Source organism: Hyposmocoma kahamanoa, unplaced genomic scaffold (assembly GCF_003589595.1).
Source record: "Hyposmocoma kahamanoa isolate Upper Pololo Valley unplaced genomic scaffold, ASM358959v1 91, whole genome shotgun sequence".
Taxonomy (NCBI): domain Eukaryota; kingdom Metazoa; phylum Arthropoda; class Insecta; order Lepidoptera; family Cosmopterigidae; genus Hyposmocoma; species Hyposmocoma kahamanoa.
This window is the reverse complement of record NW_020654684.1, coordinates 2,581,297-2,601,941: the sequence shown is the minus strand read 5'-3', so window position 1 is coordinate 2,601,941 and position 20,645 is coordinate 2,581,297. Positions and strand designations below refer to the sequence as shown.

General features: G+C 36.5%; 1 protein-coding gene across 1 annotated transcript in view; it reads right to left on the bottom strand.

Annotated features, from left to right (window-relative positions):
- LOC113236319 overlaps positions 1–8,647 on the bottom strand; it is a 17,860-nt gene extending 9,213 nt beyond the window's left edge. The window contains exons 1-5 of the mRNA XM_026472335.1: positions 8,562–8,647; positions 7,529–7,676; positions 5,632–5,755; positions 5,295–5,480; positions 2,295–2,483 (exon numbers count right to left, since the gene is read on the bottom strand). Coding sequence (XP_026328120.1) covers positions 2,317–2,483; positions 5,295–5,480; positions 5,632–5,755; positions 7,529–7,676; positions 8,562–8,632 — 696 coding nt within the window. The 5' untranslated portion in view covers positions 8,633–8,647 and the 3' untranslated portion in view covers positions 2,295–2,316. The remainder of the gene's footprint in view (positions 1–2,294; positions 2,484–5,294; positions 5,481–5,631; positions 5,756–7,528; positions 7,677–8,561) is intronic.
- Positions 8,648–20,645: the final 11,998 nt, after the last annotated feature.

Below are 20,645 nucleotides of genomic sequence, written 5' to 3'. Positions count from 1 at the left end.
GAGTGTCACTGCAACTGCTATGGACAGACGTGTCGCTTACCATCAGGCGCACGATTCATTCAGCCCGTCGCTTTGTATTATAAAGTAAAGCCACTCTAGCCGCCGGTGGTCGCCAAATCCAACCGCTTCAAGTTGTTAGCGAGGTTAACTAGAATTCACCCGTTTGCGGACTTATTATTATTATATGACACATACCCCGCTCTTCCCCGTAGAGGATCAGTACTGGTTATTGTTGGCCAAAGGTAATCCATTCGGTAGGTTGTCAAAAACTGATCCATTTTAAATACAAGCGATTATATATATATTTGAACGATGAAATGAATTCCAAATAATGTAGCCTAAACGGTTTTGATAAGACTGCGAGCTTCGACTCGTTTGACCAATTTGTCTTTAAAATTTTTCAGCGTATATAAAATTTTCATATCTAAATCTGAAATTTTCTCCTTTTCTAAACAATCAACTGAACTGATTTTACGTTCGTTGTTTTGAATTTTTTTTTCTTCTTTTTTGACTTGTCAATATATTTTGACGTTGATAGAGGTTGAAGAATTTTAAAGCAAAAAGTTTTTCGAAGAAAAAAGATAGTGTCAATTATTGTCAATTTTACCTTCACGGGGTTCGTGTGACACTGGCCCTTGCCTAGTGGCTGCCATTAAGGAAATAGAATAGAATAGAGTATCCACCGAAGTTATATGGTATGTGAGACTACCGTTTTTAATAACATGACTTCCGCAAAGTAACGCCCGAATCTATTGAGTATTTAAAAATATTGATTGACTATATTATTTGACGACCTCCGTGATCCAGCGGCTATGAGGTCCCGGGTTCAATCTTCGGGTAAGTTATGGTACCGTCGTTGTTTTCGATTTCCATAATACAAGAGCTTTAATTATTTACTTTGGGATCACAGCAACGTATATAATGTTGTCTAATTACGAAACCTAGAAGAAATGTGTCAGGGCCATGTTTAGTGTGGGTCAGCAAAAGAATTGTGTACTCTACTTTAAGAAACTGAAGGTATTAACCCTGCAACGGATGTTTATTTACGAGGCTTGTGTTTATGTGAAACAAAATCTAGATCATTTTAATTATTCAAAATAAGATATCTTAGAAACACAACGAATGAAACACGGCCCAAACAACTCCCTAATTTGGAATTTTACAATAGAACGATTGTATTTGCACACGAAATGTTTAATAAATTACCGGATGCTGTTAAGGAAATAAATTGTAGGCAATTAAAAGTTCATAATTTATTACTTTTATTAGTTACTCAATGCTATATATTCATTGACTTACAAATAAATGGTCTAATACAAAAACCACGAAAAAAATGTCCCAAGTCAACCTATTTAAACGTAGTGACATGTAAAGGAATATGAAAAAGCTAAAACCTTGAATTTAAATTGTAATGTCATCGCAGTACTGTCTAATTTTGCTTGCTTCGCTGTCGGTCGAACAAACGAAGACTAAAGCGTGAATGACGCTCTGTATGCGATTTTAACGCCCTATAAGTTCGGACACTTTTTAGCGCGGACCCGACGTCCATATCAATGTTTTTGACGTATTATTAACTTTCTTCACTATTATTCATGATTTTTTTACTAACATAAAATGTAAAATGTAACTATTGCATGTTATATTATTGACTTCCTATTTTCTGGTTAACTACCAATTGTTACTGTGTTTATGCTATTATTGTATTAATTTAACTTTAAACGCATTTTACATCAAAAACGAAATAGGAATTGTGTAAAATATTCGCGTGTCAAGTCTTGGTGAATAACAATGGACAGCACCAACGTCCCCAATTGCTTCCGAGGCCCTTTAGCGTCCACCGGGTAGGAACCACTGGGTTATAGGGTACTGGTGAAACGAGTTTTGTCAACTTATGTCACAGGGTAACAGGCACAGTACCGGTGTCTTTCAGATTTTTGCGATTTAAAGTTTTGAGTGGCATTGCAACTGTTGTGGACAGGATTGTTAACACCAGACGCACGACTTTTTTGTCCCGTCACTAAAAAAATGTAGAGATTGCGGACTCTACAGTGTACTTTCTTAAGCCGGGCACTCATTAGAGGACTGTAACTGTAACGTGACAGATATAGTAACGAGGTTATAGAGTGTACGCGTGAAACAGTTTTCATTCGCGGGAATGAATACCTGGTTATCGTACCACGCGAACCACGCACGATCTATGATTTTTGGTAACATAACACGCAACGGCTACGGTTAAAGCACGCTAGTGAGTACCCGGCTTTAGATCCCGGATATAGAAAAAGAAACGTACTTACTTGAATGCAAAAACAGAACATATCAAAGACGGTAAGTGTACATATAACGTGACTTCCAGCGTCCGTATTTGGGCTCTTCACGAGGTGGCCCAAAGGGGTTCTTCTCTAGAATCACTTTAGCCAGCAGACCGTGGCTGACGTCATACGAAGTCTCGCCAGTATTTACGCGCAGGATGCGCCGAAGCTCCCCTATTAAAGAAAAAAAAACATAAAAAATTAAGACTTCCACTAAGCATTCAAAAATAATTTGACGGTCAAATGTGGAAACAGTATTGCAATTCTTTGAAATGCGAAGATAGAAGAAGCGCCAATAGCGGTTTGTGACGTCACACCTTAATATCATCATAAATTCAATATCATCAGGTACACGTGAATTGTGGAAGTGATAAACAATTTTCATCCGTTGTGAAATGAAGTGACATTTTCAGAGTTGGTTTTGGAGTGGCGGCAGCGAAGGTGGTGACTGAGAATAAAATATTGTTATATTATCCATGCTTATGGCGGTGAGAACGATACCGACAACGCTCTAGGATTTCCTGTGGAATGTAGAGGTACGACGATGTATCTGATAAATGGACACATTTCGCACCTCTCGTGAAAGAATGCCATAAGTGGAGTTACGTCAAAAATGTTTGTTGCTCCATTAGATAGAGAAAAATATAACCCACGTCCTCTCCAATTCTTGTAACTCTATCGACTAATATTGTATTCTTGTAACGCTATCGACTAATATTGTAGATAGAGTTACAAGAATTGGAGAGGATGTGGGTTATATTTTTCTGTATCTAATGGAGCAATAAACATTTTTGACGTAACTCCACTTATGCCATTCTTTCATGAGGGGCACGATTTGTCTTTTTGACACATTGACTTACAATTATATGGACGTCGGGTCCGCGCTAAAAAGTGTCCGAACTTATAGGGCGTTAAAATCGTATACAGAGCGTCATTCACGCTTTAGTCTTCATTTGTTCTACGGACAGCGCGATACTGCGATGACATAACAATTTAAATTTCGAATAGGTTGACTTGGGACATTTTTTTCGTGGTTTTTGTATTAGACCCGTCGTCCATTTAATTGTAAGTCAATGCTTGGGACATTTTTTTCGTGCTTTTTGTATTAGACCCGTCGTCCATTTATTCGTAAGTCAATGTTTTGACATCTATGTTGTGAAGTCAGTCGTAGGAGTTAGTTCAGAAGGGGATTGAGCAATGTTTCACCATTTCGAGTAACTCTGCATTACTCCCCAAGAGTCAGTGACGAACGCGAGATCTAAATTATGTTCGCTATATTATTGCAGAATTCTTTCTTTAGAAGTCTTCACGATTACCATTTCGCTCCTCCATCACGGCACATCAAGTAACCGCGAGATTTACAGTCCTTTGAAGTTCCGCAACATGACGAGACTCTACACTTCTCATGAATGTCATAGAGTTGAATTTATATCTTAAGCGTGAAGCTCAGCGAACTGTAGACGGTAACTATAACACGTCAGACTCTTTCTCTCTCTCTTTCTCTCATATTATACTATTATACCTTGGCGTAATAGAGATCAGGGGGATCAAGGGGACATCCGTCCGGAACAATATACGTCTGAAAACGAAGAAAAAACCAGAATGCGAACAGTCTCAATAAAACCAAACAAAAACAAACCAAAATAGACATTCTGTCAGTCCGCTGCCTGCTAGCCGGCTATACCAAGCAGGCGGCGTCAAAGAAGGTCATAACCTTAGAATAATAACGCATAGAAACCTAGTCCGCACAGGCTAAGTGAGGCAAATTGAAGCGCGCCAAAAGGGCCTACACGAGCGGGCGGGCCTTCAGTGCTCAAGGTCAACTTGCACCGTGAACAGCTCAAGAATTTTATTTAAAACTAACGAAATGTGTGGTAAATGAGTGTAAAAACACATCAGACAAACATAAAATAGATACTAACATCACATTCCACAAGGAACTAACGCGTTTCAACTTGTATTTTTATATAAATTTTCACTAAAACCGAAAATTAACCTACTACTAAAACTAGCCTACATGAATTTGATTTTTGCCTCACTTGTGACAGTTCGTTTGATATGAAACTATCATTCTATGCGTTATTATTCTAAGGTTATAACATTCCCACCTCCAGTATTGCAAGGCAACGAGACGTTTTAGCAAAACTACCGGCAACTCTTAAATAACAACGGGGCTTCGACAAGACACGACGAGGCATTTGTCAATCCCTCTAAAAAAACGTTTCGGACTGGTTGGTGGAGATTGCAATAGAATAATCAACAATAGAATTCATGTCAATTCGTAGTAAAATTTACTATCCGACTCGAAGAACCATGATAACGAGTAAAAAATCGGAATGCGAACAGCTTTATATTTCGTCTCAATAAAACAAACAAAACACAAACGAAAATCTGTCAGTCCGCCACCTGCTTGCCGGCTATACCAAGCAGGTGGCGTCAAAGAAGGTCATAACAACGTCATGTAAATAATATTCGACCAAGTCAAAACACAATGTCAAGTATGAAGCCTTATTCACAACATGCATCTTTTAATTTAGTTGAGTATTATTTATCTGACAGCATTGACTTACAAATAAATGGACGACGGGTCTAATACAAAAACCTCGAAAAAAATGTCCCAAGTCAACCTATTTAAACGTAGTGACATTTCAAGGAATATGAAAAAGCTAAAACGTTAAATTTAAATTGTAATGTCATCGCAGTACTGTCTAATTTTGCTTGCTTCGCTTTCAGTCGAACAAACGAAGACTAGAGCGTGAATGACGCTCTGTATACGATTTTAACGCCCTATAAGTTCGAACACTTTTTAGTGCGGACCCGACGTCCATATAATTGTAAGTCAATGTCTGATAGTAATTTTTTCGGATGGATGTTGGACAGGGGCTAGCAATCCTATGAAACTGTTTGATTCAATAATGGACAAATTGGCGCAATTATGTAACCCTAAAGTCGTATAGCCCACGATACTATAGTACACATACTTACTTCTGAGTTTATCATCATACTTGGGCCTCATAGACATCTTCGAAGGGTGTTCTTCGTATTTTTCATCATCCGGTTGGCGGTACGAGCCGAGGTATGTGGTGTCCGGAATGTAGATGTCATCGGGCAAGTGCAGCGTCTGCATTGCTTTGGCTCGACGCGCTAAGTTCACCGACATAAATGGTAGATCTGGAAAGACCTTTTTTAGTCAATTTGGTGAAACGAAAAACGTATTACAATAATTTTCTCCGCAATAGAAACTTGAAACTTGGCACTTACATAATGGTGGTTAATTGTGATTGTAAATAAAACCAAAAAGATAAAATAAATTCAAGCTAACCTCTGGAACAATGTTTGACCAAGTACTCAGTCCTCTTTATATCTTGGATTTCGTTTTCGATCGGCTTGGGATCTACGTCTTTGGTCATGTACTTCTTTGCTAGACCTGGATAGTCGTCTTTGAACTGGAAATGCGACAAGCGTCTACTTATATACTTTAAGATTTTTAAACCAAGACTTTAATACTCAAGTTTCTGTACGTCAATAGGAAGACGTTAAGTGAGAATTAGCCAAATATGCTTTCTTTATTTTAAGGCTTTTTGTAAAAGAGTTTGTCCAGGGAAGTAGTGCCACCTTACCTATTTCAGTCGCCAAGGTGTAATGTGATATGCACATGGAACTTGTCAACTTCTGTCTCAGGGTGACGGGCATGCAGTGGCAGTGCCCCCAAGATCGTTGCGACTTAACTGGAACTGCTACGAACAGGCGTGTTGCTTACTACCAGGCGCACGACTTTTTCGTTTCGTTACTTGGTATCATATAAAAAGCCCCAGACAGATCGCCTACTATCTAATGGAGGATAATCTGGTTTATTTATCGAGATCCTAGGATTTCGCGATAAATTAGATATTAAACCATTTTTTCGGATCTAAAATCACGCGTATTTATTTAAAAGCACATCAACGTTTTGGGCTACAGATCCAGACTGTCAATGCCTAAAAACTGTTATACGTTACTCTACGATTGATCAAGAACGAACGATCGATCATTTGCGCCCCGTATCGCTTTTTCTGTAAAAAACAATTTCTGTTAAGTTTATACACAAATTCCTACACTGCGTCTCACATCTTCTGGTCGCCAATCGATTGTCAGTAGGGCTAGCACAAGGGCGCGACTTACTCGAGAGCGACATACAGCGCGAGATATTATATTAAAATTAAATTAAATAGGACTTTATTCATCAAACACACCCGTACATATGCATAGAACATCACACGATATTATGAACTAATAAATTATGAGCTATGAGTGATGAAAAGGCCGAAGCCTCAACATAGTGCTGTTATCCAGACTCCGCCTGTGTTCTCTGTCGGATATTGTCGAAACATAATTTTGAACAAAAGGACCACAACAAAACAAACATCGGAAATGAAACTATTTTTCCGGATTTAAATCGCGTGTATTTGTTTTTTCAAACAAACCGACGTTTTGGGCCCTTTACAGGTCCCATGGTCACGGCGATTTAAATCCGGAAAAATAGTTTCATTTCCTATGTGTAACAATCGCGAAAACCTAAGAACTCGATATAAAACAAACATCATTAGTCTAACTTAAGTTTAACTATTTATTTACTGGTTACAAGTGTTAATAATACACATATCAAGCAGAAACAAGCAAATCTAATCAGGCCGACAAAGGGCACAATGACTGTTATCAGACTATACGGATTACTATTCCAGAACCGACTAGGAACATGACGACTTCTGTTGCAAAAGAAGCCATTCCTTGCACTTTCGTTTGAAAGTATAAAAAAACCCAGCCGTCTTCACTGGTGGTGGAAGGTCATTCCAACATTTAGAGGCGGCAAAGCGGAATCTGCTTCTGAATGACGTCAGATGTCAGAATCCGCATTTGTAACATTGGGTATCTAATTTGTCGAGTGTTGCTCGTATCTTCCCCCTATCATTCCAGTTCAATTTATCAGCCAAATAGGTAGTGAGGCGCACTACTCAATCGTAATTTTAATATGAACCCATTCAATTTTAAATATTGCCTGTGACTCATGTCTAAAATATTAAAAGTATTTAGAAATGGAGTTATACGAGAATACATACATAATATATAGATACTGCTATTCTCGCACACAGATCTTGCGCTTTATGTTGAGCCCTATCATACTAACCACGACCCAACGTCGGTTCTAGAAGCCGATAGATATATATAAGTGTACTGCATACCCGTTCAACACCTTTCTTGTAATACTCCGGCTCCAGAGGGCATAACACGTCGGGGATTTTCCGGGGCACATCTTTAACTTTGAGCGCGTCGCGACTCACGCCCACGATGAGGCAGTTGTCGCATGTACCCTTTACGCGCGGTGGAAACCTGAGGTATTAGGCCCATTTACACAGTCACTTTGTCGAGTGTGATCAGGAGCGTAGAGGATTGCACGCGGGATAGCCTGCTGATTTACTGTCTGTCTGAAGTTTTTTAAGCTAACGTTCTTTCGCGCGCGACTGCTTGTATTAGTTTTTGTTACAACGGAAAGACCGTGTACAGGCTAATTGCGCAGGATAGACAGCGTGAAACAGGCGCGTCTTTCCCTTTTTGTTTCCAACGTTTTTACACGCGCGCTCACGGGCGATAGAGTGTCTGTGTAAAGTCTACTGCTGTCGATAGAAATGAAGCAATTAAGAGATTGTTAAAGAAGTCACCAGCTTATTGTACAAAGTACCTAGCTACGTGATCACAGTTTCCAAGGCTGTCTGTTCTTGCATAAGAGTAGATGATGCCATCATTAGACAGCCGAATGACTGGTTGGACATCGGCCTCTCCTAAAGATCAATCAGTTTTGCGCTGCTCGCATCCAGCTACTACAATACGCACACCTTTCACCAAACCGCCACCCATGTGGTTGTCCCCGCTACGTTTTCTGGTTTCTTCGGTAATCTGAGCAATGTGCCCTGCCCACAGCCACTTAAGTTTACCAATTCTTTGTGGCACCTCCTCTAGGTAAGACATCTATGGGTTAGCTAACGCTGAGAGTGATGACGTTACTTATTCGTCGACGGGTTTGCATATTTTTTTAGCATCGCTCTTATTCATAGACTTTAAGCAAACGCTGTCACTCGAACAAATCATATATAATTATGATATACCGCATTTTAACTGCCCCAGCAAAGCTTTTAAAGTACCTACTGCTTAAATAGCGCGCTGTTTAAAACTTACCTGCTAGATAATTAAGTGTTCATCAAAAAATTATTCACTTACGGAATACTCTTCGATTTATAATCCACCATATACACCGATCGAAAATCGATTTCTCCGTCGAACGCAGACATTTTTTACAATTAAAAATATATACGTATATAACAAGTAAAAACTTTCAGCTAAGTATGTTACATATAATATTTTATATTTATAATATATTGTTTAGACAGTAAAGAATTTTATTGACGTACTAAAATAAATAAATGAGACAGGAGAATTTTAATTGTAATACCTACTCAGTGACTTGAATTTGTGAAAAGTTTTGCTTATAAATAGATTGCTATGCATGTGAAAAAAAAAAATACGCGACGAAAGAGTATAAATCTATATAGTGGCTACCACCCCTATATGTTGTGGATATTCGATACGCACAATGCATTACGCTTCCACATTTATATGGCGAACGGCTATGGAGTGCACCACGCATTGGTACGCTACACTTATTCAATTTAAGCGTCGACACCACATCCGAAGATATAAAGCAGCATCTACAATCTCGGCTGCGAATTGGTGGAGTATGCTGTGAGCGGCTGCCGACACGCGGAGAGTACGCGTCCTTTAAATTAGAGGTGCCAGCCAACAAAGTCCAATCTATACGAGATCCTGGATTATGGCCCGCCGGAGTATCAATTAGAAAGTTCAATACGATCACTCCAAAAAACTTAAGAAAAATACAAGCGCGGCACGATCAGGGATAACCTCAAAACCGAGACACAAATCGAACATAACGATCTTACACCAAAATGTACGTTCTATTACTGGTAAAACGGGACTATTGAACATAATTTTAAACACACACGAACCTGACATTCTTGTATGTTCTGAAACCTGGTGCAAAAACAATGAAATACTACGCGTGAAGTTATCAGGGTACGAGCTCGCAAATTACTACTGTCGCCCGCGCATCAACCACGGCGGTGTAGCTATGTTTACAAAGCCAGGAATCTTATTTAAACAAAGAACGGACCTACAGAGTATTGGTGTTGAATATCATTGTGAAATTTGTGTAATTGAACTGTATTCGGAAAATATTGTTATTGTGGGTATTTATAGAACTGGAAACGGAGATTTTAAACAATTTCTATATTCAATAGAAAAATTATTGTCAACAATATTTGACGAAAATAAAAGGTTAATTTTGGTCGGCGACATAAACGTAGATTATTTAACCGACAACTCGGACAGGCGATGCCTAGACGACCTATTAAGTTGGTATAACACAAAAAATATTGTCGATTTTCCTACACGCGAATGTGACACTTGTAGCACTTCTTTGGACTGTGGGATAGTTTCGAGCGATGACTGTAATTACATAACCGTTTCTCCTTTAGATACGCCGATAAGCGACCACAACGCACAGCTATTCGTATTACCTGTTACGCAACACAAAAATGTAAACAAATTCATACATCGACGTATCTTTGCAGAGGAGTCTATTAATTTATTTTATATGGACATTTATAATTATGAATGGAGTTTCATTCATGTGACTGATATTAATATTAATGAAAAATTTAGTTCATTGATAAGAATATTAACTTATTATATTAATATTCATTTTCCAGTTAAAAAAATATCTTTAAAGAGGAATACTATTCCATGGGTGAGTGAAGAACTTAACCACCACATTGCAATGTATAATAATTTCTGCTCAATGAAACACCAATTTCCACATGATAATGTTTTAAATAAATGTCTTCAACATCATTCAAATTTAAAATCTATGAGTTTGCGTGATCGTCGTCTATTTAATGATAATAAGATGATGTCTACTAAAAACTCGAGTAAGGTAATGTGGCAGATTGTGAACGATGAGGTTTCAACTAGGAATCACCAACAAAACGTTCGACTGACTCACAAGGGAGACATTGTGCCTGTAGACATGATACCTGACTACTTCAATGATTATTTTCTTACAATAACTTCAAAATTACATCTACACAATAATACAGAAAAATCAATGCCATTTTTAAGAAAATGCGTGGGTGAATGCGATGTTCCTCAGTACAGCCTTCCAACTGTCACTCGTGACTCGTTGGAGGGGGTAGTGAGGGGTATGTGGCATACGTCAAAAACGCTGGACATATACGATATATCTATAAATATATTAATGTCGGTGTGGCCAGTGATTGGAGACATACTCGTTATTTTAATAAATGAAATGTTTAGAGAAGGTATATATCCTGATATTTTAAAAAGTACTCGTGTATGTCCAGTGTTTAAGGGGAAGGGGGATGTGACCCATGTTGAAAGCCACAGACCGATAACCATAGTTCCGAATATATCAAAAATAATAGAATCTATTATATCAACAAGTATTATGGATCATTTCGAAATGAACGATTTGTTATCAGATAGACAATATGCTTATAGGAAAGGTAAATCCACCGTAGTTGCAGCACAAAATATAGTAGATTCTATTATTACCAGTATAGATGATAAGTATAAAACTGCAGGCATTTTTTGTGACCTAACAAAGGCGTTCGATGTAATTGAAAATGATTTATTAATTCAAAAGCTAGCTGTGTATGGCGTCAACGGAGTCGCCCATAACCTATTAAAGTCTTTTTTATCAAACAGACGGCAAACGGTTCAGGTCAGTACAAACGGTACAACAACTAGGTCAGCGGCTGGTGACGTCACCATTGGCATCCCACAGGGATCTGCCCTAGGTAATACACTATTCCTGGCATTCATCAATGATCTGCCATACTTTATATCAGGGGGTCTTGTGGTTCTATTTGCGGACGATACAACCGTTATAGTGTGTGCTAAAACCTACAACGAGTTGGAAGAAAAATTAGTCTGCACGTATGAGCAGCTGTGTGAGTGGTTCTCTGCGAATGGACTTATTCTTAACGAATCGAAGTCAAACCTTATGTTGTTCTCAGGAAGAAATTCTATAACAAAGCCAATTATCACCTCCATTGTTCCATTATGTAACACCTGTAAATTCTTGGGTTTAACGCTAGACTCAAATTTGAACTGGAAGTCACATATACAAACTCTATGTCAAAAACTTGGAAGTGCTGCATACGCACTGAGGAAACTGCGTTCTCTTGTCTCCAATGTGGTATTGAGGCAGACGTATTATGCGTATTTTCATTCGTTGATGTCTTATGGCATCACACTGTGGGGTAATTCAACTGAGTCGATTAGGGTATTTATTCTTCAAAAACGTGCACTAAGAACAATAGTAGGCATAAAAAAGGGTCAGACCTGCAGAAACCTTTTTAAGAAATACAATATAATGACCATGTACTCACAATATATTTATGATATAATAGTTTATGCGCGTCAAAACTTGGCTACTTATGAGCGACGTACGGGCGGAGGCCGAGCGTTACGAAACGCGGGAACACTAAAATCCGTTGCCCACCGTACCGAACTTGCAACTAGAAATCCGCGGGTAATAGGTCCCCGATTCTACGAACATCTACCCACAGACCTGAAAAGTGTTAGAAACGATGCAACGTTTTGTACCCGACTAAAAAACCTTTTATTGGATATTGAATTGTACAGTGTCGATGAGTTTCTTTTGAAACAATTTTAATTTTATTTTATTCGACAAGCAGTAGTTATACTACTTTATTTTATATTCATTATTATTATTATAATTTTATTACTGACGATCATAGTTATCCCTTGACATTGTATTTCCAATTGTAATATTGTGACATTGATAACATGAAATAAACGATTCTATTCTATTCTAATCCCCTGCCTGCAGCCTTATTCCCTGAACGTTATAACTTGGACCTTTTCAAGGCGAGAATGAACAGGCATTTCTTAGGTGCGCATGCTCCATCGTCGACCTCATGGTCACTTTCCATCAGATGAGATGGAGGCTTAGAGGAACAAAAAAAACACTGGTGTGTTTTGAGATCAAAAATAAAATACTTTTTCTTCAAACCAAACGAAACTAAATATTTTAATTGTAACTATCAATTTTTCAAAAAAAAATACCAAAGAATTAAAGTTGTGAGGAATATCATTTATTGCATGAACCATCACTATCATAGAGATATTTTTAGAGTTTCTAGCTAGTTTTAGAAATAGAAAAGAATGTTAGTTGTAAAATATTAATTTTACTATGCAAATATACTTTTTATTCCGTTCCATAATTCAACCTTACCTGGCTTATAAACTCTCCCCATTCCTAGATAAAACAAAGAAACTGACTGAAAAAACTGTCCCGGTCTTTCTTGGACTAGTGTTCACCACCTAATTTCCGTGGCAATTGTTATTATTTAAGTATTCGATTTTTTTATCGTGCAATATTATTTAATATCTCAGATTCTCTAATATATCAAAAGACTTAAATAAAAGTTTGAAATTTGGCAGTGACCACTAGGCCGAGAATGACCGATCAATGGCTAAACTCTTACCGCGCGAAGCCAAAATAAAAAACTTATAGAAGAAATATACACTGAGGGTCGTATTCCAGAACTCTACTCAGTGTTCACGTCAAGATCTGAGTATGATTTCAAGCACTGGAAATTCGACCCCAATTGCAGAGACTTGAGTATGATTTCGAGTGCTTTAAACTATACTCAAGTCAGGATTTGAGCAGACTTGAGTATGATTTCAAGCACTGGAAATACAACCCTAATGGCAAGGACTTGAGTATAATTTTCAGTGCTCACTGCAATACTCAAGTCCTGACTTGAGTATTGAGTAGAGTTCTGGAATACGACCCTAAGACTGGCTTGACATTTAATAGAAAATCAATTATTGGACATTATCACTTTATTAACCAATAGTTACATAAATATGTGCACAATGTAACAAAAATAGCAAACATTTAAAGAATTAACCAATTTCAAATACAAATTATGAATACATAACATATACCTCGTCTTTTCTTATGCAATTTACATAAGTGCAAGCGAGATAGATATATCGCAACCTCAGCATTAAAATGACGAAACTTCCAGGTTAATTTTAGAACACTGACAAAATAGATTTAACAAAAACATATCGCACGCGGCACCAGCCATAAATGAAATTTGACTGGCGCCATTACTATTTGGTATGAAAAATAATTCATTTGGTCAGTTTCTGCAAAACGAACATTTTTTTTTGTCACTTTATCACTGAGGGTGCGATATGACCGTTCTGATTTCGCTTTAAAAATATAAGCTGAGAAATCAATAAGGGACCACGTACGTGCTAACGCCAGAACAACACTATTTTCTAAAGTCCAAGCTTTGAAGTCATTCAAGTTTCGAAACCAGACAAATCGATACCTTCAATGAACACCACGTCAACTGAATTTTTGGACCTGTTCTATTTTTTTTTTTGTTTCTTTTTTTCACAAAATTAGTTTTTTTCTAATTTTGTTTTCTTATTTCTTTTTTTATTCACAAAATTCGGAGGGCATAATATTAGTAAATAAATATGGCTGTTTACAAAAATAACAGAAAATTACCAAACAATAAAATTGGCGGTACCGAAATGTAATAATAATTGAGAAGCTTCTAATATGGCGAAATGTCACATCAAATGCTGACCTTATATGTAAACCGTTAAGGCAAACTTTTGATTAGATAAATACGGTTACGACATTCTAATATCGAGAAGTTTAACAATATGACAAAAGAATACACGATTTTTCGAATAAAGTATGTTCCTGGGTAACCTCAACCGAATAACAACTTTATTCTTTTAACAATTAAGACTCCATACTACCTCTACAGCTTGAATTCAAATTTTTCCCGTACTATAATACGGTTTATTTCGCTTGGGTCGAGTGGCAGAGACATTGAAACCATTTCAAAAATGTATATCGTATACTATACGTGTCGTGTTGTATTTAGTTCAGTTGATATAAAAAAAATAATTGGTATCATTGACTTACAATTATATGGACGTCGGGTTCGCGCTAAAAAGTGTCCGAACTTATAGGGCGTTAAAATCGTATACAGAGCGTCATTCACGCTTTAGTCTTCGTTTGTTCGACTCACAGCGAAGCAAGCAAAATTAGACAGTACTGCGATGACATTACAATTTAAATTCAACGTTTTAGCTTTTTCATATTCCTTGACATGTCATTACGTTTAAATAGGTTGACTTGGGACATTTTTTTCGTGGTTTTTGTATTTGACCCGTCGTCCATTTATTTGTAAGTCAATTATTGGTATATGTAAAGTACCTATAGAATACACTAAGTTTGTGTTTTTCTTATCGTGAAAATTTTCATGAATCGTATTTCCACACCATATACTAAACAGTTTATATTCTCAATTTTACTATATTATATTTTTTCCCCCAAGTGTTGATTAGACACTTTCACTATTATGCAGAATGAATCAAAGCCGTTTGAGGTTGTGTCGACTGCAAAGGTAAATTATTTATTGCAGACGAAATACAGAGCGAGAACATGATAATGTCACATAGTTTATAATGCAATCCGCAACTTCCGTAGAATACGAATAGTTCCGAAACTTGGACTTTACAATTTAGAACTGTAATGACATTTGACAGTTTTCGAGAAGAAAAATATACTATGTTGGTACGACAATTGCTTCTCAGTCATTAAGTTCTAAAACGCATTAAGAAGTTACAACATTTCTATTGTGAATTTAAATGCTTAACCTTCCTTTTTAAGACATTCGATGCTACGAGTCAAATAAACGTCAATTCTAAACATTTGTTAAGTCTATCTACATTAAAGTATTAGGGGTTAAAGTATGAAATTGCCGTTTTATTGCAATAGGTTCTTTGAATTTTCATAGAATCTTCATGGTTTGAGGTTTTCGAATGAAACTTTTTCAAATGGTTTCTGTGATTTTTTTTTTTTAAATTTGAAACATTTGAATATCGACTTTCAATTGTTTTTGTTATTCAATTTAGACAAGAAAGATACTGCGAAAATTCGAGTGATTTTTGAATACGAGTTCCGACGCGGAACTAACGCGGCAGAAACGGCCCGCAATATCAATGCTGCGTTTGGAGAGGGGTCTACTAATGAACGCACCGTGCGATTTTGGTTTAAACGCTTTCGTGATGGAAATTTCGACTTAAAGAACGAGCCACGAGGAAGACCGCCCACACAGGTGAATAACGATGAATTAAGAGAGATAGTGGAAGCCGATCCTAGTCAAACTACCCAGGAATTAGCGGCATGGTTTAACGTTACCTTACCCACAATATTGACTCACTTGCGTCAAATCAATAAAATAAAAAAATACGAAAAATGGGTGCCTCATGATTTGACTGATCTGCAGAAAGAAACGCGTGTTGAAACTTGTGTTGCCTTGTTGAACCGGTACAGAAATGAAGGAATATTGGATCGAATTGTAACATGTGATGAAAAGTGGATTCTTTATGATAACCGGAAAAGAAAAATGCAATGGCTGACCCCAGGTCAAATGCCACAACAGTGTCCAAAAGCAAAACTTACCAATAAAAAGGTAATGGTAACTGTTTGGTGGTCTCAGCATGGTGTTATTCACTATAGTTTTCTCCGATCTGGTCAAGCAATAACGGCAGATGTCTATTGTGCCGAACTCCGAACCATGTTGACAAAACTAGCAGTAAAACAGCCCCGACTCATGAATCGATCTTCACCATTATTGCTCCACGACAACGCGAGACCTCACACAGCACGAGAAACCATTTTGACCCTTCAGGAACTGCAGTTAGAAACCATTCGTCATCCTCCGTATTCACCAGACCTTGCTCCAACGGACTACCATTTTTTTCGTGATTTGGACAATTATCTACGTGACAAGAAGTTTTCTTCCCAGGAGGCAGTACAAAATGCTTTCACACAGTTTGTGCAGTCTAGATCGTCGGAGTTCTATCGCAAAGGCATTAATAACCTTCCCATTAGATGGCAGCAATGTATAGATAATAATGGCAACTATTTTGATTAAATAAATTTGTTAAAAATTTAAAAAATAAACAATTTAGATTTTCAGTACAAATCGGCAATTTCATACTTTAACCCCTATTATTACTTACATAATGTCTATGGTAGTTTTACTTGATGAAATAATTTAATCTACTAGATGGCGTAGCGATCAATTGTTGAAAGAGCTGTTAAAATAATATGACTCAAATACAGAAAGGACAATTTCCCCGTTTTGAAGTAAAAAAAACTTTTTATTGCTAACTGCGATAATACCGGTTAATACTTTGTTTAATACAAATTTCAAAAATATTGCCATTTTATAGAATAATTAATTGTCGATTTGATTTCAGTAGAACCGTTAACAGTAAATTGGTAATACCAACAGCTGCGAATATCCAAACGCAATAGTAATCCTAAGGCTTTACGTGATATAATCAAAGCTATCATCTATTATTGCATTAAAAAGTGTGTGTTAACTAAACCAAGAATAGTAATCCTAAGGCTTTACGTGATATAATCAAAGCTAACATCTATTATTGCATTAAAAAGTGTGTGTTAACTAAACCAAGAAAAAAACGGTTTATAACGTTTGTTTGTGCGTTTATTAATTTTTTTTAAGAAACCTCAACTATTACGAGATATGGCATTACATCAGCAAGGGCCATGTTCTCCATAGTCTTTTGTAGCCCTCCTAGATCCACGTATATTTTATAAATAAATTAATTTTGATTTAACACGTTTTTCATTAGGAATCTAATTATATCATATTTCATCAAGTAAAAAATCGCACGGCTTTAAGCTAATATACAGTCATTTTTCGAAATTACAAATCTAAACATTAAGCAAATGACATAAAAGTTAAACTTTATGAAATTTTAAGTGTCTATAGATAAACACTGGTGTAGAAAAACTGAATACATGTCATGTTAACTATGAAATTCTGTTTACGTAATACAACTACGCCACTATATACAGGCTGTCTCAAAAGAAGTCAATATTAAAGAAGTTCACGTTAAAATTGGATATTTTTTTAATAACAAATACTGAGGAAGATTTGTAGCTGTTTTCTTACTGAAAACGATCATCCATTTTAAATAATGTACATTTACAATTGGACAATCTGTATGTTACGTAGGTACGAAACTAAAGCTGAGCAAAAACATCGAGTCATTCTTATCTGCAATATTCATACGCGTACCTTTATTGTACTATTACAAAGTTGTAAACAAAATTTGTTTTACGATATTTCACGGGGTGGCTCCACACATAGCGCCCCAATATTAAACTGTATCATTTATCATATCAATTCAAAATTTAAATTATGATACTAAGTGACTTGACGAACCAGTCGCGGGCCTGGTGGTAAGCGACATAACCGTTGCAGTCCATAACAGTTGCAGTGCCACTCAGAGCTTTAGGTCACAAAGATCTAAAGGGCACTGCCACTGCGCCCGTCACCCTGAGACAAGTTGACAAGTCCCATGTGCCTGTAATTTTATTATTAGAACATGAAACTTACACGATTTGTGCAGTAATGTTAGTGGATAAATATACAACATATCGGTAGGCAAAGGATGAATGAGTCAAGTTTTTGCTCACCTGTCATGAGACGGTCGTTTGAACCAAAGTACTGGATTTTTTCTAACTTTCCGTACTAATTATGTACAATTTTTAATATATACAAATATTTTCAATCAGTCATCACATATTTACCTCGAAGAAGAATACAGTCAGGATGAATTTATTAGGTCTATAGTACGCAAAAGTTATTATTTTGTTCTAGACATTGACAAATAATACTTAAGATTATATTAAAAATTCACCCTGTTTAGAAAACCAGACAAAGGAATGACGAACGTTAAAATTGAAGGTTATTTATAAGGAATTTACAAAGAACTGATAGTAGAGAGTAACTTTTACTAAATTGAAATTAATATACAAAAAAAATACTGTTAGTATAGGAATAAATATTAAGACTGAACTTAAAACTACTGTTAGAAGGTTATTGTTGAATCGCAGAAAAATGCTACCTCAAGTTCTGAAGAGTGTAAAAAATAATAAATTTATTTAATCAACCAATAGGATTCTTTTATTATCACGAGGGGGCAAAATAACGATATCCTATTGGTCGTTTAAACGCCATTCGTCCCTTTTATTTAAACAACCAATAGGATTCCGTTATTATCACTCAACATAGAGGAGGCAAAATAACCATATCCTATTGGTTTGAAACGTAAGTCGTCTCTTTCGTAATACAAACGACATAGCTATAACGAAAATCCATAAGATCTATTTTGGCATAAATGTTTCTGATGGCAGTAGACGAATGCGGTTGTTTACCTCCGCGACATCACAGGGATACATCACCCTAATTGTTACCTGAACTCAGTATTTTTCTGCGATACAAAAATTTTACTAAAATAATAATATTTTTTGGTCCAATCATTCCTTATGTTGAAAACGAAACTTTGAATAATAAATATTGGTTGATAATTTTAATATTTTGCAAATAAAAGGAATTTTTTTAATATATAACTCTCGTCGCATATCTGCGCTAATGGTATACCATATGCCATCCGTTGCAATTTTACTCCCACTCTGAAATTAAAACAAATTTACATTGATTACGATGGGTGAAATGGTATATAGCATAATTAATGTTATGTCAATTGTGTAACGCAAAAACTAGATAGGATACGGTAGTTGCGAGAATTCCCGAAACGCGAGATTTGTTTTTTGTTCGTACCTAGTTTTGTACGTTAGTACAAATATCCTTTATTGCCACAATGACACTTTTTGACATAAATAACATGTTGAGGAAAAATATAAACAAACAATAAACGGTACGCCAAACATGTCAGAGGGCAAAATGAGGTGTCTTAGCTTGTGCTGCCTGGAACCGTTGTTGTCGCAGACAGCGCTGTTAACTGTATAATCTTTTTATTAAAAAAATCGACTTGAAAAGCTCGTGAAATTAGATCTATTTGCCACGTTTTAGTTAGTTTTAATTTGCCACTCTTAGAGGTGGAATATTTTTTTCAAATTTAAAAAGAACCAATACTGAGGCCTACCTCACCTACCTGTACTGTTACGGATCAGTTCAGGGGGTCTACCCTCGATCTCCGTCCGAAACAATTACTGTCAAATAAGTAATATTCGACAAAATTAAAAGACAAGTATCAAGTATGAGTTTCATTCGCATCACGCGTCTTTTCATTTGGTCCAGTAATGCTTATTTGGCAGTAATTGTTTCGGACGGATGTCGGACGCTTTAAAAGAAAAACAAATTTACCCCAAAAACACCCTTTAATTAAATTTTACAAATAAGGAAAATTATAATGAGTAGCAATGCGTCGCGAAGGCGTTCAAATCCAATCTGCCTGCACGTGGAGGCTTTTGGTCGAAAGCGCTTTTAGTTTCCTATTGCATTCGCGTCAAATGAAATAGGATATGTGAAATGTAAAAAGTATAGCTAAACAATAGTTATTTGTTATGCAAGGCGGCAAAGTTGTTGTTTGACACGAGTGCTTGTATTGAAACTTGAGCAAGCGAAGCTATGGTTGATTCAAAAATAGATTCCTGAGCGTAGCGAGGGTTTCAAGCCACGAGAGGCAGAACAACTTTGATGCCGAGCGAAACACACAATTTTTCACCTCACTATAGCGAGGAAAATGGTAGATGAAAGAAAAACAGTTGAACTATAAAATATAAGTGTTTTTAATTTAAAAGAAAAATTTTATCTTCGGATGCGTTCTGAATTCACACCTCATCAACCTCATTTGATTCTTGCTTGTACTTTTATTTTGTTTGATTATTGACATTATTTTAGTTCTTCGACGAATTAAAATAGTTTAATAAACACAATTAGTTATCAGTATCATATCTAACGGGCAATTAACAGCGCTAAGTGCTAGATTATATAATAAAATTCATAAATCCCTACACATATACGCATTAAACAAGTATTAAATTGGATATAAACTAAGAAAATGGTTACAGAAGTTATCCTATGAAAAGACGGAAGAACTTCCAGTTAGACTAGTATGAATTAATTATGAACAAACTACATTACCTAAATTATTTATCTACCTATACAAATGCTTTTAAGTGCACTCTACTACGCTAATTTTATTTATTTATTTATTTTGTATTCACTGTTACACACACGCACACACGTACAAGCACACGCACACGCGCGCACACACGCGCGCACACACGCACGCACA